Genomic DNA, 27,447 nt, shown 5'->3' on the forward strand with positions numbered 1-27,447 from the left:
ACCTCCCATTTTCTCACTGAGGGGGCTCTGGAGACGAGGATGGCAAACGACGAGGAAATCGATATGAGTCCTGTAGTGCCCAATCCCTCGCCGTTAGCATCACTAATACAACATAATGATCCATAATGTTCCTTGATCGCTCCGAACTCCTCCAAGAGAGTGTTTTGAAAGCCAACTTGGCATTTATTTTTCTTTTTTTAATCTGGGTTGGTTTTGGAATTTAAGACGTTTTTAGATACGCAAAAAAGTATGGTTTGAGAAAAGGAGAGGGAGCATTGGAAGTACTGAATAGAAGGACGTGATTTATTCCCCTTTGACCAAAAGGTAAAAGACACTGAATTGAGCTCGACCTTTTTTCAAGTGACTATGAAGAAGAAAAAAATAATTAGACACTGAGAAGAGAATTGGGGTCCAGAAAATAAATATGAAAATATGTCAATTACGCGATGAGCTATTTTGAATGATTCTAAAATCCCAAGTAAACTATACTGTGGTCCTCAGTATAAACACTTCCCCAGTTGTCAGCTTACTGAAAATAAACCATGAATAAATAATTCAATCTAACACGAAAAACCTCTTGCAGCCTCATTGATAAACATTACATAAATAACACATTTTCGTTAATGCAAAATGAGTTGTTGTGGGGTCCCTGGTTGATAACACAGACGCATTGTACGATCCATTGAGTTATCTCATCTCAGTCAAGAATGATTTTTGTAGCTCTTATATTTTCCGCGTTTGGATTGTTGTTTAAGGCTGCAGATGTTTCGAGCGCGACAAAACATCAGATGAATCATGTCACCCAAAGAGACAACAAAACGCCGGTCGATAATATCACTGCATCTACCAACTGCCGGCGCCATGTGCATTTCAACAATTTCTACCAATACTGCTTACAACCAACCAGCGTCATTAAAGTTAAGCTTGGCAAAGTAGAAAACCAACTGGACGACATACAGAAAAAGATCGAGTCTCTGGTAGCGCTGGTCAACTCTTCTCTATGCAAGCTGACGATAAGTAAGCCCAATGAGACAGAAGAGAAACCTACGCTAGTGACACCACTGGGAACAAGTGGGTACTAAAGAGTGGACATTAATTTGTATCCTAAAAAAACAACGCGGCGGAGAACGGGGGCGGCTTCAGGCAATTTCTAGAAATTCGATTATTAAATTTTTATGCAGAGACTGGATTCTGTTTCGTCGGCACTCGGCAATTCAAGTACTATCTTGACAGAAAAGTTCAGTGGTAACTTTATTAGGTTTCAGTTTCTCAGTTTCTTGTTAACCAATGTTGCATTCCTTTTTTAGGTAAAAAGAGCTGTGCTGACTTTTACAAATCTGGTCAAAGGAAGAGTGGTGTCTACAAAATAAAACCCGACGGTCTCGGCCCCTTTGATGTGTTCTGTGACCAAAAAACAGCCGGTGGAGGTTGGACTGTCATCCAGAAGAGACTGGATGGTTCAGTTAATTTCAAACGCGGATGGAAGGACTACAAAAATGGCTTTGGAAACCTGAATGGTGAGTTTTGGCTCGGACTCGAGACAAAATGCACCGCCTGACGAAAACGAAAAACAAACTTCGAGTGGATTTGCAAGACTGGAAAGGAAATTCCGCTTATGCTGAATACAGCTTGTTCGCTGTGTCAAGAGAACAAACTAAGTACAACCTGAGTCTCGGATCCTATTCTGGTAAGTTCGTAGGCGATTGCCTTGTGTTGTAAACCATAATTCATACCTTTGAAGTTTTTAGAGGGTAATATTTCTGCTCGACTCGTTTCTACAAGAAGTCGATATGACGTTACTGTGGTCCATTTGATTTGATCCAGGTTTAATACGAGATGTTATGCAACAACAACCAGCAACAAGAATTAACCCTAAGAACTATTAATTTGTTTCTTTGTTTCCGCTTTTTTCTCCGAGAAAAACTAGTGATTCTCCTTCGCAACTCACACAAGCCCAAATACCCCTCCCATCCAAACGAAGCGACTACACACGGCCCTAAACGTCAGAGGAACAAATGCGTTTGCCTTAGCTTTGAAAGAAGGCATTTTAGAATTTAGTCTACCGTATGTATCTATTGTAGTTTTGGACCAGCCTTTTTACATGCTTCTAATGGAACAACCGTAGTGGATTTCTTCATAGAGTTTCTGAAATCGGACACGATGACTATTTTGTTTCCTTTGGCGTATTTTCGAACCCTAACTAACAGTATTTACCGTTTCAAATGTAAATCGTATTCTTCGAGAGGTTAATCTGTATTATTACAGGAAAGTTTAGTTAATGATAGGTGTTTGTGTGTGCTTCTATTTTCAGGAAACGCAGGTGACTCTTTAGGATATCACCGTGGTTCTACTTTTACAACCAAAGACCGCGACAATGATAAAAGCGGAGCCGGCAACTGTGCTCACTACTACCAAGGGGGGTGGTGGTTTAACAGCTGTGTGACCGCCAGTCTGAATGGCTTCTACTATCACGGACCGCACTTATCTGACCAAGATGGTATTACCTGGCGCGCGTGGAAAGGCCTCAGATACTCGGCTAAAAGAGCTGAGATGAAGATTAGACCAGTGGATTTCTAAAACACATCGGTACCAGAAGGAAAGGGACTGTAATAAACTAGGAGTCCTCGATGTGTTTAAATAAAACGTAACAACTCTCTTACAATGCTTGATTGTTAGTTTGCTTTCACTTGGCCGGGAAACTATTCACTTTTCAAGCCATTAAAAAGAAAACAACAACAACAACCACATCAAAAAAGGGGCAATCCAACCCAGGAAAAGGATCCTAAGCGTCTGCAACGTTACAACCCCAAATTTTTTGCGTTAATATATTTTCTTTAGTCGTTCCATTCACGCCAACATGACCTCAACTTACTGGCATTAAAACCTCAATTGCTCGACTTTATTTCAAAAAACTGAAGTTATCAGAGGATTTTCAGTTACGCTAGTTTTTGGAAGAATTCTTGACTTCTATTGAATTGTCCAACACTTAAAACTCATTGAAACTCTAAAAAAATCCCAAGCCAAGAGCAGTTTTCACTGGTAGTCCTTGTGTCTCCCTCTATGTTTCCCTCTGTATTTCCAACTAATACAACTTTTATAACTTTCCGCAAGTCATACAGCTTTGTTTCGTAGCAAAGCGGTTAAAGTTATTATGACTCGCGGCCACGCTAAGATCTAAAAATAAGTTGTATTTAAAACTTTACTTCCCAGAAAGTATTGCAAAATCTGTTTGCCACACCACCACCAAAAATGAAAATCTTGTCACCAATCCCAACCATAGAATGTCCAACAAGTTTAGGAGCATCTCCACAACAAGTCACCTTGTGCCACTTCATCTTATCAGTGTCCAAAATGAACGCATCATTTGTAACATTTTCCCGAACTCCACTCCATGTCTCTCCACCGAAAATCAGCAAATGTTTTCCGTCAATTTCAACTGCCCTAGTGTGCTGTCTACCACTGGGTTCGTCACAAACAGTTGATTTTTCAATCAAAGTAATAATCCTTTGCTTGGGGAGAGAAGATTCGATGTGTTCGATTTTGTCCCAAGAACCGATTAATTCATAACCTCCACTATTTCGGCCTCCGAAGACAAAAAGGTGAGTCTCTTTACTGGCTCTGATAGGAATCAAATTAGCAGTGTGTCCCGAACGAGAGGAAGCATGGAAAGGTGCCTCTGTATATTTTCCTGTTTCATAGTTTAAATAAAATGCACCAGCAAAGCGTCTTTGTGTGCGCACACCACCTTCCCGTCCGATGATAAGGATGTCTTTATGTGAGATTAACGTTGTAGTGTGAGAGCTCAAACCGACTGGAACGTCTCCTGATAGAGGAATTTGTCGCCAAAATTGTTCAACAGTGTCAAAACAATACACATCAGCACATCTTTTACGCCCATTCCAACCGCCGATTATTAAAATAAAACGATCTCTTACTACAGTCGCCGTGTGGTGGCTGACACTGGGAGCAGTGCAAAGCCTGCCTCTAGGAAATCCTGAGGAAACAAGAGCTCTACTTTGCGAGCCACTTGGCACCCGATTTTCAACCTGAGTCCAGGAATTAGAGGATATATCATATCTGAACATGTCGCTAAAAACCGTTCTGTCTTCTGCGATTCCTCCAAAAATATACAAAACATCTCCTACAACAGAACAAGAATGAAATGCACGTTTGCCTGGGGCCGTTCCATTGGCTGAAATTGCAGAAAACTCCATTATTTGTTCATCCTATTTGACGAAGATCGAAGCATAGTCTATCCGCCATTGAAGTCCCAGAGAACATTGCGTGATAAACACTCGCACCAGTCCTTTCTCACCTGTTGCTCTCTGCAGGCGATCACAAAGTTTTCTAAACACTTTAGTGGGAGATTTTTCTCCTGCAGAGATTTATAATGCTTTGTTTAAAGAAATAACAGCATGTTTGTGGCTGAAGGAGAAAAGGTGCCAGATGATTGTATCCTTTACGTATGTAGGACCTTTCCTAACTTTGTTGTCGCATTCAGCGTTGTCTTCATTCGTTACCAATGACTACCGTCAAGACTTTCTGCCAGGTGATCTCTCTTTGGGAAAGCAGAGTGTGAAAATAATTAATCATTGATGGCGTTTTAATGATTTGTATAAATCTAACCGTCGATCTTTTTATCATGTGTTTATATACGCTGGTTATTTGGTAGTTTAGTCGGCCGATCACTCAGTGATCACCCGATCACTGTCATTACTGCTCGAACTCTCGACGGCTGACATTCGATCGCCTTACTCTAAAGCGATTTATGATGTTATACAATGAGATCGGATCGTATATGTTAGTTGTATCGAGTTAGGCGGAGAGCGCAGTTTGTTGGTGTGAACTACTCACATGAACGAGTGGAATGCATGAAGGATTGCGTTTTTGTTCCTAGCTGATCTGTAAACAGGTACAATGTGTGGGTATGTGTTCCTTGTTAACTACTCAATGATTTTCAAGGAAACTAAATGTTGTCTGGTACACTGTTCCTTAAAGGGGACACCGGTATACAGTGCCAAGAAACACAATTTTGAATAAGGAGCATGTGGGGGAAGGCTTTGTAGCTGATTTCATGCCTGTGATAGGTACATTCAAGCCTGAGCTGTCACCCAGTGTGCACCTTCAAAGATGCACACAGGGTGACGACTGAGGCTTGAATGAGTGTCTGTAGCATGAGGTACCTAGCTAGGAATATTGTAAAGAAAGAGATATGTAACTTACTTCAGATGCCCCTATGTTTTCTTTGATTAATGGATCAGTATTGGAACTTCAAGAATCGTTTCATCGTGGCGGTACCATAAAAGACATCACAGATCAAATCAGCAGTCTAAATTCCAACTTGAGTAGCTATGACTCGCCAACACAGCTGGTTGTTGACAAATACATGAAAGAACATGGCCTAGAAGTGGAGCCAGAAGAGGAGGAGTTTGGATATGGAAGACTCATGATTGATTACAAGCCTCCCAGGAAGTCGTCAACAAAGATCAGCAACAAAGGCAAGGAGGTTTTCTTCAGGGTGTGCATGTGTTGTTAGGTTAGGTGGGGTTAAAACTGTTATAAAAACATGGTAAAGGGGTAGCTAGGGTAGGAAGGGGCTATGCCCCTCAGTTTCGGATAATTTGTGATGAGGTCCTGTTATCTAAAGGTAAAATTCTGACAAGTGTCATGGCCTTAAGCCACCAAAATTAGACGGGTATAATGGTGGCAAAGGACATAAAGATGGGTTGATATATTTACGACAGCAGTGACAACAAGGGTAAATACAACAGTAAAATAATCAGGGCAGACATGGCCTCCTCCTCCTCACTATGTGATACCATGGGCTTTGAAATTATTTTGAAAAACTAGAGATAAATGTGTGCTTTGTTTCAGTTGCTTTTAAGTTTCATAATTATTTGATACAATATTTTTGAAAAGAAGTAAAATTTTGTTCTGTTGTAACTTATTGTCAGAGGTGGAAGCCAAAGAGGTGTCCAAGTTTGCTGGAGTTTACTCAGTACGATCAGGTGAGTGTAGAAAGAGTGAAGTACATTACTGTTGAAATTATTTTTGTCACAAATCAATTCCATGTAATTTCGTTAAACAGGTATAATGATGGAATGATTATTAATTATTAATATATTATATTCAGCATTACAACCCAGTTCTGAGAATCCACTCATGAATACTTCCCCACAACAGTCTCAATCAATGGGCTGGAAAAAGGCTTCAAAAAAGGTATGAATATAGTCAGTATTGTTCTATGCAACTCAAGTACAGTGAGACTGTACAGTGTTGTACATGTATAATACAGTGCTGTGACTAAGATTTCAAGTTGCCTGGTAAATATAACAAGTAGGCAGGGAATCAAACTAACTAGGGATTTCTTTTGGTTCTATTTCTCTTCTATTTCGCTATGAAAGAAACGTTCTTAGTAGCCGGGGGAAATCCCCGGCCCCTGCCTCTTAATGACAGCCCTGATAAAACACAGCATGAATTGTCAGATGTTGTTTATGATAAGTAAAAGAATAAAATATTCTTTGTAGAATACTATTTAATAATCATTGGACCTGCCACAGTGGATCTTAAGGTCCAGGATTCCAGCTAGGGCTGTATGTACCTGTAGTGTATTATGTAAAGGTGCACAGGAGTCAAGGAGGCCCACATGTCTCCAGCTGTACCCACCTTCTGTGGCATTAAGCATTAAGTCACCTATTGACAGCAGCAAAATACAGCATAACCCATGACTCTTAAACATGTACATGATCTTATTTATTATCTACCCCATGCACAAATCATTTCAGAAAGGAAAGAGCTCAAGTATGAAGCCAATGCTAGTGGAGGTACTGTTACTTTTAATTCTTTGACTTTTTATACCTGTGATTTTATCTGTCTGATTGTGGCATATTTGTAGTGGCCAGCAGATTTACAGAATAGTGAGGGGGCAGGGAAGGGGGATGGAGGAGGCAAGGAAAGTGTCCCACCCTTTTCCTCTCCCAAAAGGATTCAAAGTCATACACCTGTATGATCACAGTATACCCAGGTTAAAATGGGTGCGTATTATATTGGGACTCATTTTTTTTTTCCACAAAATTCTCTTTCTCTTTCCAGCACCTGTGATATATAGACAATGTTCCCATTCCTGATATTACTCTAATGAGAATAGCTTTTTTTTTGTTGATGATCATTATTTTTTTTATTGTCCTGTTTAGTTGCATGTTTATCCAGGGTATGAACCAGATGAAGTCACTCCTCTTCCTGAACCTTTTCAAGCAAAAGAAATTCTGTCAACAGTATTAAGTGCTCAGCTGGATCTCAGAAAGAAGGTAAGATCGTGATAATATCAAACTGTTGTACACAAGTAGCATATGAATGTACAGTGTATTCAAGTTCATTAGAAAATAAATCAAAATGATTCTTTGGTATGTATCATTATAGTAGTATGTGAAAAAAATAATATCATCATACAGTTTATAATGGTAATAGGACTGAGTGGAGTCCACCTCAGTCTGTTATCACATGAGTGATAAACACCCGCCCAAATTATTTGTTTAATCAGGAGTAGGATTACAGACTGAAGTTCTGTTACCAACTAGTCATAACTGTAACAAAATTTGTGATATTTTAGGCTTTTTAAATCAAAACACAGGAAATTTTGCAAGCAGTGAAAAAAAATGCCATTTAAGCGATGCGTGCAATGGCGTATACTGTCCTATAAGTGCTGCAATCAGGACAACTGATAGCCAATCAGATTTGAGAATTTTGTTATACAGGTAGTTATGGATAGACATTTGCCATTAGTTATCCCAGTGTGATCAATACTGTTGGTGCAACAAATGTTGAACAGATATTGAAGCCAAACTCAAAGAACTTGTTTAGATTATAATATTGCTGAATAGTGCATGTATACATTTGAAGAAAATAATGCTTGACGGTCTTATTCTGTTTTAGCCATCTTTTAAGCGTGAGTTTCAGTCATTTATGTTTGCCAAAACTTCTGAGGACATTCTACAGGTATGGAATACCTGTAAACAGTAATGTAGGTGTAAAAACGAAGAAAACCATGAGAATCAAGGACGTATATTCTTACCATATACCATGGTTCATTCAATCCATTTACTGTTAGTCTTAAAACTGTGTAAAGTGAAAGTTAAAATACATGTATTATATAGATTATTTTAAAATACCAAACACATGTGACAAATGCCAAGGTATAGTCACTTACACCACAGATTCAAAAGTAAAATTAATTTAGAACTACCCTGCATGACCCTCTGATATTGAATCTGGGATTGAAAAAGGTAAACATGAAGAATCTCTGGGCATAAAATAAATGTATTGTCATGATGTTTAAAATCTACTTATTTACTTTCAGGACTTGTTTTGGTGGTACTTCTTGGAAAAGTATCAGGTGGGTGTAACCATAGTTACTGCAGTGATTGGTAACTAACTCTTCGCCACTACTTTTGAGTGATTTGCTCTATACAATGTACACTGTATGGTTAATGCTGTCACCTGAATTTTTGTCCAGCCCAACAGGAATATCCAAGAAATGTTGTTTAACCGCATTGCCCACAATTATGTGAAGATGCTGTTTACAGCACCTGTTACACAGTACAGGGATAAGTTTCTGAAGGTAGGCACTTTTAACCTGCCCATTCATAGCCAGCATGCCAGGCATTTGAAGGGAAATGAAGTTGAGGGTATGGCTGCAAGAGCATATTCTTGGGAGCCTTGATTCCTCCTTTCCCTACCCTTCACAGGCTACCCAGTGCATGCACTTCTGCACAAATAAACGTTTGGCAAAAGTAGCCAAAAACCTTTCTGTGTGATCTAAAACACAAAAAACAGAGGCCAGCCAGGCTCTGTCTCTGTGAGAGGATTGAATCGTACTTTCATCTCTAGCATCAGACATTATCTGATAGACTTCAACCTTGGGGTCGAGTGGACCACTCACCAGGTTGTATAGACTTGTAACATATCTGTAGGCGTAACCCTCCCCTGTCGCATTTTTCTGGCACTCCACACCCACTTCATGCGTGCCTTTCACTTGCCTGAAAAACGCGCAAAAATGACGCTTGTTCTTCCGGCTACTGTTGGCAGAAAGCTCAGACTGGTGCTTTAGTAAAGTTATGGTGGGTACATTGTACTGCATAATGGTTCTGGGCCCTACTAAAGGGGCATAAAAAGTTAAAATCAAAAATTGATACCCTCTTGAAGGCCCTTAACTGAAAGATGACTCGTGCACATGGAGGACAAAACTTTTTTTTCAGGTTTCAAATCGTTTTGTTGAACTATAGATCAGTTTTTCTGGGATTTTAAGAGCAAAAACAATTTAAAAAATCCTTTGGAAGGGTCAAAATACCAAAACAGATACCCTACATGAACATTAAGACTGAGCACCTAAAAACTACTCTATTCCACGGCCTAAAGCTTACCCACCCCCATCTCCCGGATTTTGTCATCCTGACGTCAGATCTTTTACTTAAGATTGTATTGTTCTGTTATTTCAGCGTTTCCCTAACGTCGTGGCTCAAGCTGTGTACTGCACATTTTGCACAGCATTTCCAACATCGTACAAGCAGTTTGGAGATGAATTCAAGGAAGAACTGGTTCAGTTAATCCATGAATGGATCGCTGGTGGGTGTTTGTTATCTGTGTTCAGGCACGTGTAACAGATAACGCAAATTTTATCAGCGCTGCAAATAACAGTGGGTCATCGGACATTGTCGGACTAAAATGTGCGCACGTCCAACGAAATCGTACCCGCGGTCGGACATGGGGTTTGTCCGAGTAAAACGGTTACCCCGTCGGAGATACGTCCTTTCTAAAAAGGAAAAAATTACGATCTTCAAAGGTTGTTTCTTTAATAAAGAAACCGGTTTTTACACGGGAAATGTAAGAAGACTTAGACTTTGCTCTGCTGTGAACTCTTTTGTAGACTATAGACGCCAAAAACCTCCACTGCACCCTAATCTAGATGTTCGCCTCCAGACTAAACCCAACCAAACTGTTTGATTACATACCCCATCCCTGACTAAACTACTTGTAAGCCACACCCATAGCGGTTTATACCTAGAGCTTATAGACAAGGGCTACCCCCTCTCGCATTCGTAAGCAAACGCGTCAGCAATTATATCGCCCAGAACAATGCCTCCTCACTTAGCTACAGTAATCGAAAAAGTTAAGGAAGTTTGATGTATGCTATGATGACCTGTTCTGGTACACTTTTGTAATCCCTCAAAACTGGGTAAGCCAATATTCCCTGATGTGCTACAAAATGTAGGAACAGAAAGCCATATAGGACTTTACAACTTTTTCATTAGGAACCAAGCCTGTTCCAAGAATCTGGGACAAGTGGAATTTTAAGGGACTGGAACCTAAAGATATGCGGAAAGATGAGCAAATCAAGCAGGATGCTTCGAAAGGTGTTTTACAAGCTTCTCTTCTTAAGCACTCAACTGCAGTAGACTTAGAGACAGGCTTACACGTACGTTCCATCCACCAATACTAGTCACTGGCGGATCCAGGGGAGGGGAGTGGGGGGCCCGCCCTTTCCCCCCCCCCCCCCCCCGCCTCGTACAACTGTATTTTGAGACCACACTGAGGCCCGAAGGGCCAAAAAAATTTTGGGAGACCGGCCCCCCCCCCCCCCCTTATCTCAGGGTCTGGATGACCGCCCCCCTCCCTTATCTGAAGGTCTGGATCCGCCAATGCTAGTTGCTACTCTTGAACTTACTAGTTTTCTGCACTGTACTTTACGAAAAATAATTACAAATAGTTTATATGAGTTTAAAATTAATTGAGAAAGTCGTACAATGCAACTCAGGCTTGATTTAAATCAGAACAGTCCATTCCAGCTGTTATAGACTGCGAGCAGTCTCTCTTTTTCGGATCAATTGCCACCTACCCCTCCCCTAAGCCATCATTTTGCCCTAAGTGAGAAGTGTTAATGTTATCTTACGGGAGGGGTAGTTGCACAGTTTCCCCAGAAACCTAAATTGATCCTATTTTTCTTCAGATTTAGTGAGAGGAGCGCGGCACCCGTCTCAGTTGTTCAGTCACACGCGTGGTCATTTTCGTGTCTCGCGCGTTTCGCTCGACAGACTAAGAAAAAAAAGAGAGACTGCTCGTAGTCTAAGCTCCTATGTTACTTTGATTGTTTACACTCCTCATTTGAGGCAACTTCAACTTAACCTCAGCCTTTCGAACGTAGAACAAGTCAATCTAAACAAAGCTCAACTGAATACAGTATCATATGGTACTAGTATATCGTAACAAGAAAACCAAAAGTGCCACTGCGTTCATCGTAATGTCAAACTGAACAGAATTTTTAACCACAGAAACTGCATCTGAAGCGACTTCGGACATATGCATTTGATTACGGCTGTAATTGTAGCTAGGGCGAATTGATAGTTACTTTCTTGCCTTGTAGGTTCTTTGGTTTCACTTCCAGTTGAACTCTCTGAAGAGAACTTATCAAACCAAACCAGCCTGTCTTCAGTCGGTTACAAACTGAGCCAGAAGTCCTTACCTTTGATAGTAGAAGAGAAAGCTAAAGCCACAAGTCTTTCCTCCCTTGCTCAGGTATGGAACCGTTTTACCTTGCCTACAAATACAGCCGTTTCTCCTGGCTCCTCGCCGATAGGAACGTTTCGCGGGAGTGAGTATACGCCCAAAAACTGTTACCGTAAGTTTCTTCAAGGAGAGTTGTGGGTTATAGGCGACTATTGTAGATCAAAACGTCGAGATTGTAAAACATCTGCAAGATAGCTGCGTTGTCTGGTGCGAAAGTCCCGATAAAATACTCTTTCCTCGTGTTTATGCAAGATTCGAAGATAAGTTAACTGCTGTGTCAAAACTTCAGCAACAATCACTTTGAAAAACCAATAATAGTGAAACTCGCAAATTCGTCACTTAAGACAGGAGAAGGGAACTGGGCCGAGTATTCTTTCGCAAAGACTTCTGGGAATGTTACTAGGGACATTGAAAATAATTGGAACAGCTTATCGACTAGCCTCCCACGCGGGCGACGAAATACGAGCTCCCCTAAAAACGCCTGCGTGGGAGGCTACTTATCGACGAGTCCCAAGTGACGATCCCAGAGACAATTGGGCGACGCGTTTCGGCTCAGTTTCCTCAGTTCTCGTTTGAAAAGTACTTGTAAATGATGTAATGAAGTCATACTTCACCTACAGGGGCGAGACATCAGGAGAAAGTCAATCGCGGTCAAAAAAGGGTCACACATTGGTAACGTAACGAACAATGAACAGAGTTGTGATACTGTTAATCGTCTCACTGTGTGTCACGCAAACGAGGAAAAGGAGAGTTCTGCGTCACGGTCACCTTCCTTGAACCGTCTCCAGGCAAAGGTGTCGTCATTCACCGCATTTACTGGTGTCCACAAGGCGAATCAAGCGGAGAAACGTAGGGAGGTAAATAAAGTATTTGTAAAAGCAGTTAATGTTGTCTTCAGCATTGAATGTAGTCACAACAAATAAAGTGTTCTTGTAGTCACTACGGCCATTCTGATAGCAGGCCTAACCTCTGATTTCGGAAAAGCCAACGAATACTGTAGATGAGGTGAGCCGAGTATTAACGACCAGCCGAGCACAGACGGTTATTTCCTAACTTATATATAATTATACGTTGTAGGTAAAAACCTTTCTGAGGTTAAAGGACAACTTTCTTTGTCTTCTATGTATAACAAGGGCAGGGAAACAAAGCCAATTGTGATTCGAACTAGGGTGTATACTGGTTTAACCTGAAAACACACTGTTTGAGTGGTTACGTGAGTGATAAGCTCCAAAAATTACAGAATCGTGCAGCCAGAGTTATTACTAAATCACCCTTTGATACGAGCTCAAACCACCTTCTCTCCACCTTCGACTGGGAGAGGCTATCTCTTTGATGAAAGAAACAGAAAGCCTTAATGATGTATAAAACCTTGATTGACCTTGCTCCGGAATATCTACAAAGTATTTTCTCTCAGTCTCACTCTGCTCACAACTTGAGAAACTCTGAGGGAAAGCTGAGCCTGTCGAAACCAAGCACCAATTATTTGAAACGAAGCTTCTCTTACACCGGGGCCATGTTATGGAATAACTTGCCCAAAAGCGTGAAAAATACTGCATCTGTTGAGCATGTAAGCGAAATATCAAGAAGGTAGCTGTGATATCGGACTCCCACAAGGCAATCATGGAAAGCAGTTGTAATTAATTTTAGTTTTTAACTTAAGCTTAACTGATGATTTTCCGTATATAAGTAAAGGTTTACATACATATATACCACAACATAATACAACTTACGTTTGCGTTATCTGAGGAAACACATCTGGCTTCTTGACCAGTTTGCTGATACCATTTTCATATATAGAGGTATTCAGGACGGTTTTACCATGCCTCTTTGACTCCTTTTTCCCTCTTCAGTCATGTCCTGTTGGGAGAGGTCCAGAGTTTTCTCGCTGTGTGTTTGACGTTTATGGCCACAGTCCGCTTGTGGAACAGTTTCTCAAGATGCAGAAATTATCCAAAGATTCAGGGACGTCTGTTTTAATGCAGAGAACAGAAATCAAGTCCCTTCCACCATATCCTTTTTTGCTAACAAAGATAGCCCTACCCCCCCCCCCCCTTCCCAACCCAATGGCCTAAAAAACGCTTTAGAGCCACTTTGAATAGATAAACTGGTAATCCTTGCTTGTGGCAATCTTGGGGTCACATATCCTTGAATCCTAAAAAGGACGGAGTTATAGCTGTCGAGAAAAGAAGGGAGACTGCATGTGTCATAGGAATGCAACAAAGCAGAGAGATGCCGGTTAGAGTCAGAAGATAGGCCATATCCCAGTTACCTCAAGCCTCTTCTTGAAAACGAGTCTAAGTGCGAAGTTTTTGATATGAAAAGACCTTTTTATTTCAGTTGTCATGCAAATGAAACCCATTTATCTAGTTCTGCACTTAGCCTCACTGAAGGTGATGTTTTGGAAAATTTGTTACACATCAACTTCCTTGACTCATTCTCACATTATCCGCTCCGACTTATCGAGAGGTGATTCGAAAGTCACTAAAGGCCTCACAAGCCATAACAAGTGATTTTAAAAAGTGAGTAATTTTGCCATTCTTTGTTTGATTTCCAGTTGCAGGTATCGCAATAGAAGTACTAGTGTTCTTGACAAACGTTAAGCCTCTTAGAAAACGCTTCGTTTAACTTTTGAGGCATTAACAAGGAAGGAAGCTGAAAGGAAGGAAAGAAAGCACGGGGCATTGGTAGGGGCGAAATCGGTCTAAGGGGTATCCCTGGGGTATGTCTTGTTGTAGTCAACACAACAAAAAACAAACGCAATTTCCGTTCCAGTGTCCAGATCAAAATAGATGATAAGACAGTAAAATTAAGTCGTTGATCTTGTCTTTTTCTCTCTTCCTGAACTGACACTGCCCCACACTGCCGTTTTAAAAGAGAAAAGGACTTAAGCCTGACTCCTGTGGTCTTTCGTCAATATCACTTCACTTTACGTCGCTTTACGACGCATTTCAAAGGTTGTGTGGGTATCATATGACCATTCTCAACTTCAACCCGGGCAATATCTTCATGATGGAATACATTTTGTTCTTGTTAACAGACTTCATGAAGAGAATACTCACCAACGAACTTTGTTTGTGCGTAAACAGAAGCAAGCCAATTTAGACTTCACCAGGTACAGTGTACTTGTACAAAGTGTGACGGGAATCAATTCAATCTTCCGTGGCCTCTCGTTACCCTTTCACCTTCTAAGAATGACCCAAGCCAAAATCCATGAAATATTCCATTCTCTGTTGTAAACTACTGTAACTCAAATGGTTTCACACGGAAGCTCTACCAGAGAGGTTTCTTGTGAATGGCTCCACGGTGGGATTTTGTCAAAAGATTCAAAAGTTGGAAAACGTAAGAAGCCTTTAGTATTCATTGTCTTGGCAATTGCACATGTCAAAAGGCAAATTTTCTTACCAAAGTATTCCCCTTGTTTGTTTAAAAACCTAACCAGTCCAAACCTTAAATTCCAGAAAGTGAGTTGCCAATTAGACTTTCAAAAAAGTCCTTCGTCGGATTTCATTCGTCGGACTTCGTCTTCGTCTTCGACTTCGCCGTACCTCTCGCGACTTCGTCGCTCCCGGTGGGCTGCTTCGCTCCCTAAAAAGGCTCGCTTCGCTCGCCGAGAGGTCGACTTGTAGCAAGTCTAGTTGCCAATAGTCATTGTACCATTCACGTGGTACAAGTCGCTTGAAGTGCCAGCGACGCAGTGGGACAAGGCACACAAAGAGCTCACATCATTTAACCCTTTAAGCGCTAAGAGTGATCAGCATCAAATTTCTCCTTGTAATATCAATGCTTTATAAAACAGAGTGGTCATGAGAATTACGGACATGATCACACAAGATGAATTTGCTTGATATTTGATCAACTTCTTCCCACTACTTCTGTAGGAAGTGAATAGGGGAAACAAATGAGAATTCAAATTTTGATCTTAGTGTTTAAAGGGTTAAAAAGATAATTTCCTTCGTTTGTCATCTCCTGCTCTCCAGCGTGGCGGTAAAATTTGTACCAGGTGTATGACTAGCTGCAATGGGCCTATTAATTTGTTTATTTTATACTTTGTGTGTTTTAGACGGGAAGGAGAGTTATTGTCGCGGCAAAAAGACGTAAAGAAGATCAGTGAACTGATATATCTTGAGCTAACGGTGAGGATGTTACCTGTTTTTGAAATTGTACAGTTCGAGAATTCCCCACTTCAGAAAATTTATAGGGACAATGAGTACAAGTTTTGGACGCAGTGATGTCTGAGATCGTTTCGAATCGTTTGAGTGGACACCCGAATTGGTCGATGGTATTTAAGGCAACTATGAACCAATCATAAGTAACGCTTGTCCACCCAAACGATAGTCTGCTACACAGCCGTTTTTAGTGTCTTCACGCAACGCTCCTCCCCACAGCTGTTAGTGGGGAGGAGCGTAGCGTGACGACACTAAAAACGGCTGTGTAGCAGACTACCCAAACGATCCCAGAAATCATTTAGCGGAAAGCTTGTACCCATTCCCTTTTTAGTTTCTGAAATGAGGACTGGCGTAGCCTGCGTCGTAGACAGTTTAAATCTTGGTCTCGAGTGACAAGTCCGGCTTTTACGCAAGCTCAGAATGGCGTTGAGAATTATCAAGGACCTACTTGACAAAGTGAGATTTAATTCGAGTATGATTTTCTGTGGCTAAGTGGAGATTCCTCGTCGAGTTTATCGATACTATAAACCACTTTCATCGTTGCCGGCGTTGCCTTCTAAGAGAAAGTGAATGGTTCACGCGCGTGCATTACCGTGAATACTGAGAAATCTCGTAATCGTTGTCGTACTCGTCGTAGAATCTAGAGGATAGCAACAATTGAAACTACTGTTAAAGAAATCTGACTTGAATGGGCACACTCTGGGGTTACATCCACAAACCCCGCCCAAAGTTTGAACTACGTTTGTCTTTCCAGTTGACACTGTAAGTGTAAGTGAAAGGGCTAATTGCAGTGTCCTTTCCGTGCTAACGGGGCTCTTTTATTTGACTAATATTCAGAAAGATGGAGATGAACAGAGTAGCGGCAAGGTTGCGGCTGCCGTTGCCTCGGCGATGGGCTATGGAACAGAGAATGAAACCAAATGAGCGGTTTATCAACGATTCCTTGATGAAACCGGTTTTGCTCGGACTCGAACGAATCCCAAGAGGCCTATTATGACCGTTTTGAAATATTCTGACAGTGGGACATCAACAACAACTGTACTGCTCTGAATTATTTGCTATTTGTTGTAAATACATGTATATATCTGGAGTGTTTATTTTTCTAAGTTATTTAACGATGGCTTCGTGCTTCATTAAAAGTATATCTACAATAATATTCTGACTTGTTTTCCTTGACCTTGCTTTCGCTTTTTTTGTCCAGCTTTTAAGAGAACTTACACTGGGTGCCAGAGACTTTTCATGCGCGGTTTCTTGTTTCGGTCAAGTCTATAGTGAGCCCGATCCCCAAAACCCTTTAGACCTGAGCGATATTCCTTTCATAGCGCTGGGGCAATTCGACCCTTCTTATACGAAAACATCCGAAATCTGGTTGATTTACGACTCATAGGAGCCATCACAAACTTTCCTTGGAATTGTAATTTTATCTGATTTGAGGACAATTTTCTGTATGTACTCATGAAACTGCCTTACCGTGCAGCCATCATCAATCTAGGTGTCTGTTAACTTGTTCCAGTACAAACAGACTGAAGTGTAAACAGCAAACAGGTACTCCACAGACCTGTAAATAATATATGCAATGCTAAATATTCTGTCCCGTTGAGATGTTTTAGTGGATCTCCAACTCAAGGCCTTCTTGTATTAAGGCCATTGCGTTAGTATTTGATTGACTAATCCACAGATAATAAATTTACAATTTCTCTAAGAATCCGCATTGGGTACGAGGTGGTATGGAGAGTGTTAACCGCCCTTGATTTCATAATTCTTCAGATCAGACTCGGCATCATCCAACAATGGCTAATTAATATTCACTCTTGCCTAATCCCTGTACGGCGTCTACCCAGGCCATCTCGGTCAATGCATTTAGGTGACGAATCCGAGACGAACTCGGACCACGTGACCCAAAACGCATGGGCCGCGCGGAATAATGAGGCCTAGGGACTAGATAAAGTGCACCCTACAGATTTTTTACCATCTACTAACAGACAGTAAATAATCTGTAGGGTGTGCGCGCATTGTGTAATTTCCAAGAGCACAGTACTTCATTTCTATTGGTTTTAATTTCAAGGAATTGATCAATGTAGGGAAAAAGGAGAAAACAACAATAAGCACGTAATTAATCGTCAAATCATATGACCTGAAGTTGGTGGCAACGCTACAGACCTCTGTTCTGTAGGAACTTCAGCTCCTGACACTGTTCCATTGTACTCAATGATCACAAAATATTCCCCAGCGGTGGACCCATTAAACTCCTTGTCGCTAAAGAATAACACTTTAGGATCCCCAGTTCCCTCCTGTTGAAAGCGATGAGCAAAAGAGACCAAAATCTTTGTTATACTATACACGCAGGATTACAATCGGCAACAACATGAGTTTAGACCCTAAACTGGGCTTTTTTACGTTTTACTGACTTCAAAAGGAGGAAATATAGCTTTTCATTCCCCATCCCCTCCATGCAATGTTGTGCCGATGTTCGAGCTACCTACAGAAAACAACAAACACCCCAACTTTGAATGGAGGGGGCAGGGGAGGGGTGTGGATTCTTTTGTTTTCTGAAGTTACCCAATTTGAATACAAATGTCTCAACAACTTTGTTGCCGATTGTAGCTATTTCAGTCAAACCTCCTTGATACTGACTCCAAAGGCAAAAGCCAGGTATCCCTATTTCAGGTGTCCTCTAGAACCACGAGAACTGTAAGTCATAGAGAGGTATCCGTATGGAGAAGCTTGACTGTATTTCTAATTTAATACATGCTCTGTGATTGGTTAGTTCAGTGCGCCTTACTGCACCGAACGGTTACTCGATTCAGACCCCCAAGACATACGATAAATATCTTTTTAAAACTTTAAACGTTACCAATCTTTTTATTTTTCAAAACCATTGATTTATGAAGATTGAATGTAAAAACTGTAGTCATACAAAAGGTCATCTTTCCGAATTCAAAATTCATCGGTATTATTGAAATTGACGGTATCATTTATTGTTAAGACCACAGTCTAAAGTCAGCAACTTAAAAAAAATTTAAATTCAACAAGTAAAAATGGTACCTCAATGCCATTAGTTTATAATGTGGGGGAGTGTTCGAGCAACTCGCACGCTACAAGATGAGGTACCAGGAATCTGATTTACATCTTGGCCTTTAATCTTCTTAGTCTTCTTACAACTTCTGCTTACTCTACTTCTACTCTACTTTTCCTACTCTTCTCTACTAACTTCCACTAGTTCAAGTATAGTAGCGGTTTTAATAGCCAAAGCTGGATATGTTTGGGTTAGCTGACCGGAAGAGTTTCTATTGTATACCTTATCGCTAACATTGTAACAGGTTTGCTGTTGTCAGGGAATAGATTAGCCTACGCACAGCCGCAGCTGATAGTTACCAAAGAACGAAGGTCAGCTCTAACACCACAAACACGACCACCTGTAACATTCCTAATACGGCAATAAGTAAATTCGCGAGCTAAGCATAACTTCAAGTACAAGTAAAAACAAAAGATCAAAACAGGAAAACAGTACGTGGACAAACACAAGACTCAGAATGAAACAAAAACTAAACTCAAAAGTTAAGATAGATCCGTCTTAAAAATAACTTTCAAAATACTTCAAAACAATAATTACAAAGTAGTAAGCTGCATTGAAATATACACTCAATTTAAATGCTATCTCACCTCATTGGTGTAATAACTGACGTTTTTCCTTTCGTTGAGAAGGAACTGGGGAATGACTCGCACCTTATCGTTTTCGTCTCCATCCATAGTTGGCCGTCGCCCTTTTCTTAGATACACCACTCGTGATAGTTTCTCAGTAAAGTTCCCAAGCACATCTACTTCTATGTTGATTGTGCTCTGATTATGCGTCACAATAAAGCTATGCTTCAGTGTTTTGGAGTATTCTATTTTTCCTTTGGACGTTTTTAGAGGGTCGCTCCCTTTCCTTATCCTCAAGTCCACCGGTTCAGAAAGATTGACGATTTCTGCTCTGTTTGCGTGCTGTAATTGCGTTTGTCCAACGAGATCATGGGACTATTGATAATGTTGACTGAGTTAGTCCACATAAATGGGAGAATAGGTGTTGACATGGCCTGTTATGAAATAACACATGAAAATTACACGGTAAATTCCTTTCTATGGAGAGAAGCGTGACATCACATTACCATAGTAGCTAAGTTTCTAGATCTCAACAATCTTTCTTGACAGAGACATTTGCATTGTCGAATGATGATTTCGTTTCTTAGTGCTAACATGCACAAGAAAGTCATATACGTCAATTTGTTTTTGTTTTTGTTTTTTATTCTAACTTAAAACAAACAAAACATTCAACCTAGAACATGGGATCCCTGCGAGTTAACCACTGCTTCGTCAAAGCATGTTTTAAAGAAATAAACAACTTTGAAGTTCGTTTTTTACTTATGTTGTCGTTTAATTATATCCTCGCCGGGAATGTTTTTTTCTAGGCAAGGTTACGTAAGAAAAACAACAGGAAACAAGGGGAAATAAGTTTTGAATTTGCATTGCGGACCGACGCAGTTGATGGGTATTAAGACGGAATTCATCAGGAAATTAAGTAATTTCAATTTCAATGAACAAAAACCTTGCGCCAGAATAACTAAAACAATATCGCACTCTTTTTTACATTTTTCAAGGGCTATAGATATAATTAGTTATCGGTAATTACACCAAGTTTTTTTGTCCACTGAAAATTAAAATTACTCAATTTCCTGATGGATTCCGTCTTAACTCTTCAAGTCCCACGAATGACCAACATCAATTTTCTCTATAACGAAATAAATGCATCATCAAGAGAGAAGGTAGTGAGACTTAAATGATCACCTAGAAGAAAATGCTTTGATCTTTTACAAACTCTAACACCAAGTTCTTTACAGAAACTATATGGAGATCATTTTGGAGCCGGCATAGTGGCATGTGCACCGTATTGCACAGAGTATTGCGATAAGACAATAAACAGCAGACTACCTATACAGGGAACTAGCCTAGGGGCTTAAAAAGGTTCTCAATAGCCAAAAAGACAAAAGAATACCCCCTTTCAGTCAGTGAACGAGGACTGATATAAAAAAAGTAATTCCATTTAATTTTCTAATGAAGCTAATCCTCATCGATCTTCTGATAAAGAAAAGGGTTGTTTATATTAATCATCAAAAATTGCAGGTTATTAAAACACAGTACAGTTAGTTGTGAATTCAAATACAGTGGTCAGTAAATGCTTTTAAAACTAAGAAGCACGCTCAGTTTTGTAAGCCGTTTTATTGATTTGACGCTGAAATTCAGCAACTTCATCGTAGAATCATGTGATTTGCAAATTAGGTTTGTCTTTTGTAGTATTTATTACTGCAGAGACTGAATGACGGTTACAAGGAGCAAGGTAATGAACTTGAAAGATATAATCTTAGAATCATTTCCGTCAGCTCATCGTTGAACACGCCACAATAAGGCAAAATATCAAATCAACGCCCGCCATCAGTCGGCGGAAAGGAAAATAGTAGTAATATTCGCAAAAGTTAGTAGTATTTAGGCGAATTTTATTTTTCTTTTTATCTTTGTACATTATATAAAGGAGAATTGAAAAACAGTGACAACAAGAATAATTAGGCTATTACACGATGTTTTTCATCATCCTCGTCTTATATAGGAGTAATGATCCACTTTAAATTTCAAATACGCCGGACTGCTGGGTGTAACAACGCTCAAAGCGAAAATCTCGGCGCACGCATTGCAAACCTTATATTCGAAAAAATACCGGAATGGAAATAAATTTAGATCATTTAAATACATGTTTTCCAGAACGCGCACGGCAATAAAATGATGGTGGAGAATATTACTGGTTACGAGAAAACGAAAAGCATCAAAGAAAGTCTTTTCTTTGTAGTATCAGTAGCTGGACAGGTAAACGACCATCTTATATTTCTTTCAGTGCTGCATTCTTTTTTGTCTGTTACTGCAGTTGTGGGCAACACTCTGATCCTAATCGCTCTCTACAAGGAATCTTCACTTCATCCGCCGTCCAAACTACTCTATAGTAACCTCGCAGTGACTGATATATGCGTTGGCATTATTCTTGAACCGCTTGCTGTTACGTATTGGATAGCTCATTTGACTGAACGATGGACTGTTTGGCGCTATGCACTCGACTCAAACTTAATCATCAGCTATATTTTATGTAGCGTGTCTTTGCTGACAATGACTGCTATAAGCGTGGACCGACTTCTCGCCTTGATGCTAGGTCTCAGGTACAGACACGTTGTGACTTTGAAAAGAACATATGCATCGATAACCATGTTTTGGGTTGTGTCCATTGTAGGCGCAACGATGCACTTTCTGAATCCCGTAATTACTTCATGGTATGAAAAAATTGGCATATCATTATGTCTGATCACTTCAGCCTTCTCTTACACAGCCATTTTTCTCACTTTGCGTCACAACAAAATTCAACTCGATGGTCATGTTTCTCAAAAAAGATCGAGTCAAGCAATTCCACTGAACATAGCACGATACAGAAAGGCAGTGTACAGCGCACTGTGGGTGCAAGTAACATTGGTTGTTTGTTATCTACCGTATGGTATAGCGGTAGCTTTGAAGCCTCGAGAGGGTTATCCCTTACCTTTTTACCTTGTTATGAAGTATACTGTTTCATTAGTGTACTTAAACTCATCTTTAAACCCTTTGTTGTACTGCTGGAAGATCAAAGCAGTCAGACAAGCGGTAAAAGAAACACTCAGACACATTTGCTGTATTAAGAGTTAGATATCGGGCAGTATGTTCAGTTTCGATTTAGAATCAAAGCTTCCAGATTCGGAATTCCGGTTTAAAATTTTAAACTACAAAAACTCCGTTTCGTCCAAACTGTGGTTGATTCCATCGAGCATTTACAAGTGTGATGTTACTTAACCCGTGAAAAAGATAGTAGACAACTACGCACTATTATACACTAATAGACCTTTTTACCGATACGGCAGCCATATTAAATTTATTAGATTTAAGGAGAATTATGGGATGCCCAGGGGGGCACTCGCTCAGTATTTACGCGCGCGCTTCGGGCAAAAGAGAACTTCACTGTTTATTTCACAGGAAAAGGGCGATCATTATTACATCCAAACACAGCACAACGATCTTTTTTTTCCCATTACAATCTTTTTCTAGGAAAACTTAAAGAAAAATTGGCCCGAAAAGCGCGCATAAATGCTGAGCGAGTATATCGGATTGTGCTCATGCCCCCTGGGCATCCCATAATACCCCTTAAATCTAATTAATTCATTATGGCCACCGTATCGGTAAAAAGGTGTATTGCATTGTATTCTTTTGTGTACATGTAGCTATTTGGAAAATTGTTAGTCTCAGTTTCATAGGTTAAGTTAAATCACTCTATTTTCCCTGTCAATTGAGTTAAATCACTCTATTTTCCCTGTCTTTTGAGCTTCGCTCCTTCAAGTTTTATTCATCGCAAATTTGTCCGAGTTGGTACCGCGCGTGGATTGCTTTATTTCAGTTATTTTTTGTTTTCCTTTTCTTTTTTAGGTATGGTAATGTATCCTACTAAATTTAAAACAAAGGAAAAACAAAAATTCACTGAATACAAAATTACCTACAACATATATTGTATACATATGACTACATCGGGTTGGTCTCCGCCGTCGCTTCGCAACAAAGCCGCTACAAAACGAACTACGACAAACTTAATCGGTTGTTATTTGCCATCTTTTCAGGGGTTCTTTACCAGGCCAACTATAAGGCGTATTTACATCATTGAACTCCATTTTACAAGGAAAAGGGACAAAGCAAACAATCATCTTAATTAGTTAGAAACGTTAATCAGTGGAGTTTCCAATAGTTGGTATTGTAAGCTTTAATAAAGCCGCCAGGGATATTCTTTGCCATGTAGATATTGTACTGATGTATGACATAGACTTTTAGTATGTAAAGTTATAGGTTTAGGGGTGTGTATGTGTGACTTGGTTTGCTCTACTTGATCATCTTGTTCTTTAGAATTTACACAGTCCAGCCATAGGATTAAACTTAAGTAGCATGAATTACAACGCCTTCAAAGATATCCGACAATAGGCAAATCTACACAGTCCAGCTGGATGAACTGTTTTGAATATTATTTGTTTTATTTGCGAGCAAATGAATAGCTCAGGGGCCTGGGAGATTTTATCTTAGAATTTCGAGGTCATTATAGTAATAACTGAACACATTGTAATACGGAAAAATGACAAATAACGGCACGAAACGCAGCTAAACGCGGGCAAGAAAAACGTCAAACCATAAGCCACTTTCACGTGATACCGTAGAATTACACTGCTTTAAGTAGGGAAGGATTTAAAGTTTCCAAACGAAAAGAAGAACAGAGAAATTAAGCATTGTATCATTTTAGGAACCTAAAAAAGAAGGACCACTGTTTCGTTTTACAAACCCTTTTAAAATGCCCAGTATACTACTTTAAAACACGGAACTATGTAGCCTAGAGGCTTGCAAGCCGTTTTTAAAAATGACGTGTTACGATACTTAAAATGACAAAAGACCACCCGTCTTCAGTAACCTGTAGTGCAGATAAGAGTAGAATGTATATTTTTTGCCGTCAGATTAATTATCTGGACTTTTAAACCGAGCTTTGAAAATATATAAAATAAAACATGACGCAAATCCTCCTCAGCCTTCTGACAAAGGACTGATTTTTTTATTTAATCGTGAAAAAACCGCTGGGTATTAAAAAAGACAGAGAAAGAATAAATTTGCAAACCTGTCAATTAACAATATTGTAATCATAACAGACCTTTTTAAAATCCTCATTTGTCATAAAATTCGTTAAATTATTGCAATGCACAAACACACGTAAGTGAATGGGGAAGAAGACACATGGCGGCTGAGAATTTGACTGAAGAGGAGGAAAAGACGTCACTTGAAAAATACTTTTGCTCTACAGAATTAATTGAACAAGTCAACGGCCATTTAATAAGTCTTTCAGTTTTTCACATCTTGCTGTCCATTACTGCAGTTCTGGGAAACGCCTTAATTCTAACTGCTCTTTACAGAGAATCTTCACTTCATCCGCCGTCCAAACTGCTATATTGTAACTTGGCGATAACTGATCTCTGTGTTGGTTTCAGTGCGGATCCTCTAGCCGTTATACGCTGCACGGCTCAGATGAACAGGCAATGGAATATTTGTCGCAAAGTGTTTCACTACAATATCATTATTAGCTATACTTTGTGTTCCGTATCTTTGCTGACAGTGACCGCAGTAAGCGTGGACAGACTTCTCGCTCTGTTGCTAGGGCTCAGATACAGACAACTTGTTACTTCGAAGAGAATGTATGCAGTAATTGCCATAGTGTGGGCTATATCCATTATCACCGCCACTATGTACTATTTAAATCCCCAAATTACTTTTTGGTATGGCAATATCGGTATATCACTGTGTTTAGTCACCTCAATCATCGCTTACACCAAAATTTTTCTCACTCTGCGACACAGCCGATTCAAAGTACAAGGTCACCTTTCTCAAGGACAATCAAGTCAAGCAATTCCGCTTAACATAGCACGATACAGAAAGGCAGTGTACAGTGCACTGTGGGTGCAACTAACATTGGTTCTCTGTTATCTGCCGTATGGTATCGCGGTAGCTCTGACGCCAGAAAAAGGTTTACCTTTATCCGTTTACCTTGCTAGAGAGTATACCCCTACTTTTGTTTACTTAAACTCGTCATTAAACCCGTTGTTGTACTGCTGGAAGATCAGAGAAGTCAGACAAGCGGTGAAAGAAACACTCCGGCAAAACTGCTGTTCAACAAGTTAATTTGAATGCAGAGAAGAGCGTAGCCTCCTAAGAAGACGTTCTTAAGGCTTCATCACGCGTCATGACAGTATAGTTAAAGAACCTTTATCAATAGTATACAGTCACTAAAACTGATATTTACCACCTCAAATTCAACGGGGCCCAGTTGTTCGAAAGCCGATTAGCGCTTAACCCGGGTTTCTTTTTCTTGTGTTTAAAAGCATTTTCTCGGATAATTTTCTCTGCTATTTTTAGAGCTTCAAATCATCAACTTGTAGACAAAAAGAATTAAAACTGAAATGCTTTTTAAGCTTTCAAATCTGAATTCAAATCTCGCACTAACTGTGGGTTATCTTAACCCAGCTTTGAACAATTCGGCCCTGAACTGGTACTTGTACCTGTTCTAAATTTGTCGGTGGAAAGATTCTCAAAAATCGATCAAAGTCGATGCAGATGTTTTAAAAGTAGTTGATGCTAATTTATTTCGCAATTCCACTGAACATAGCTCGATACAAAAACTAAAGGTAGTGTACAGTGGACAGTGGAAGCCTGTGACATTGGTTATTTGTTATCTGCCGTTTAGTATAGCGTTAGCTTTGAATCCTCAAGAATATGTACCTTTATCTGTTCACCTTGCTAAGTAGTATACCACTAGATTTGTCATAAACCCATTGCTTTGCTAATGACCAATTTTGGTATATCACTGACTTCCTACACCGTTTTCTTCTAGCTGTTCAGGCACCTGTTTTTCCTCCTATATAAAAGTAACGGGATGCTTGTTGTCTCGCTTAGGGGTGTAAATCGCAGATTTTAATCACAGTTAAGGTGTTTGGGACGGAAAGTCACTATATTTGCCCATTCACGTATCGCATAGGGCTGTGCATAAAGATGTTTTACAAAAAATGCCATGATGTCTGTTGTAGTATGGTCTCCTTAGGGGTCATTTAAGCTTGACCCACATTAATTTTAATTTTCCGACGAGTTTCCTCTTCACTTTTATATGGGAGTCTCCACTACCCCGGAGCAGCATTTACCTTTTTAGCTTAAAAAACTATTATCACTCATTTTTATTTGACCAAGTTTTAACATAAAACTGATTACATAAAACTGATTACAATTTTTTTTTGCAAAATGACATGATACAGTGATATATATACTTTTTATCTTCCAATAAAGAAATGAGGTTTAATTTTTAATTTTTATTAAGACACGTTGTTGGGTTAAAACCGGCCGAAACAGAAAGGAAATAGTTGGTAACCAAATACTTGAGAATTTCACAGTCAACATTATGAAATCCAGTAAATTATTAAAATACATTTTTCAGGGTATTTTCACGGCAGTAACACGGCGGTAGAGAATTTTAGTGGAGAGTCCGCAGAAAATGTATACTTTTCCGCATTCAGAAAAATTTTTCTTGATTTGCGTCACAACGAAATTTAAGAACAAAGTTACATTTCACTGCAGGGACAACTGAGTCAAGCATTCCCTCTGAGTAAAGAACGAACGAAGGTTTGAGCGCATTAGATCATATTTAAATGCTATTTTGCGCCTTATAAATAATAAATTATTATTATTATTATTATTATTATTATTATTATTATTATTATTATTGAAACAAAAAGAAGTGTCTAGTGCACTGTGGGTGCAGGTAACATTGGTCGTTTAGTCTGCCGTATGGTATAGCGGTAGCCTTGACGCCTGAAGATTCACCTTTGTCTGCTTACTTTGCTAAAGAGTATACCATTACTTTTGTATACTTAAACTCGTCAATAAACCCGTTGTTGTACCGCTGGAAGATCAGAGATGTTAGACAAGCAGTGAAAGAAACAATCAAACAAATCTGCTCTTTAAGGAGTTAAATATTTCCTATAACAAGTTAATTTGGGTAGTTTGTGGTATTTTTTTAACGGTTTATCAGTTTGGACTTCTCAATAAATCATGC

At 39.7% G+C, this 27,447-nt stretch overlaps 4 protein-coding genes and 1 pseudogene across 4 annotated transcripts; 4 read left to right on the forward strand and 1 right to left on the reverse strand.

Moving 5' to 3' along the window:
* The first annotated feature begins 617 nt into the window (after positions 1-617).
* On the forward strand, positions 618-2,638 carry LOC140940620 (microfibril-associated glycoprotein 4-like; annotated as a pseudogene).
* On the reverse strand, positions 2,614-4,319 carry LOC140940619 (kelch domain-containing protein 9-like). Its single transcript, XM_073389611.1, has one exon. The coding sequence runs from the start codon at positions 4,212-4,214 to the stop codon at positions 3,192-3,194; it is 1,023 nt and encodes a 340-aa protein (XP_073245712.1). The 5' UTR covers positions 4,215-4,319; the 3' UTR covers positions 2,614-3,191.
* A 4-nt stretch (positions 4,320-4,323) lies between these two features.
* LOC140940617 (protein FAM227A-like) lies at positions 4,324-16,881 on the forward strand. The gene is made up of 18 exons (XM_073389610.1): positions 4,324-4,452; positions 5,262-5,498; positions 5,955-6,008; positions 6,134-6,219; positions 6,786-6,824; positions 7,194-7,307; positions 7,933-7,995; positions 8,357-8,392; positions 8,513-8,617; positions 9,495-9,621; positions 10,308-10,409; positions 11,417-11,568; positions 12,180-12,416; positions 13,410-13,566; positions 14,000-14,078; positions 14,597-14,671; positions 15,620-15,692; positions 16,563-16,881. The coding sequence occupies exons 1-18, from the start codon at positions 4,416-4,418 to the stop codon at positions 16,647-16,649; spliced, it is 1,860 nt and encodes a 619-aa protein (XP_073245711.1). The 5' UTR covers positions 4,324-4,415; the 3' UTR covers positions 16,650-16,881.
* Positions 16,882-21,501: 4,620 nt separating this feature from the next.
* Positions 21,502-22,478, forward strand: LOC140940075 (melanocortin receptor 5-like). The gene has a single exon (XM_073388958.1). It carries the CDS (start codon positions 21,537-21,539, stop codon positions 22,476-22,478), a length of 942 nt encoding a protein of 313 aa, XP_073245059.1. The 5' UTR covers positions 21,502-21,536.
* Positions 22,479-24,571: 2,093 nt separating this feature from the next.
* LOC140941747 (melanocortin receptor 5-like) lies at positions 24,572-25,836 on the forward strand. Its single transcript, XM_073390759.1, has one exon. It carries the CDS (start codon positions 24,588-24,590, stop codon positions 25,524-25,526), a length of 939 nt encoding a protein of 312 aa, XP_073246860.1. The 5' UTR covers positions 24,572-24,587; the 3' UTR covers positions 25,527-25,836.
* The last annotated feature ends 1,611 nt before the right edge of the window (positions 25,837-27,447 follow it).

Source organism: Porites lutea, chromosome 6 (genome assembly GCF_958299795.1).
Source record: "Porites lutea chromosome 6, jaPorLute2.1, whole genome shotgun sequence".
Taxonomy (NCBI): domain Eukaryota; kingdom Metazoa; phylum Cnidaria; class Anthozoa; order Scleractinia; family Poritidae; genus Porites; species Porites lutea.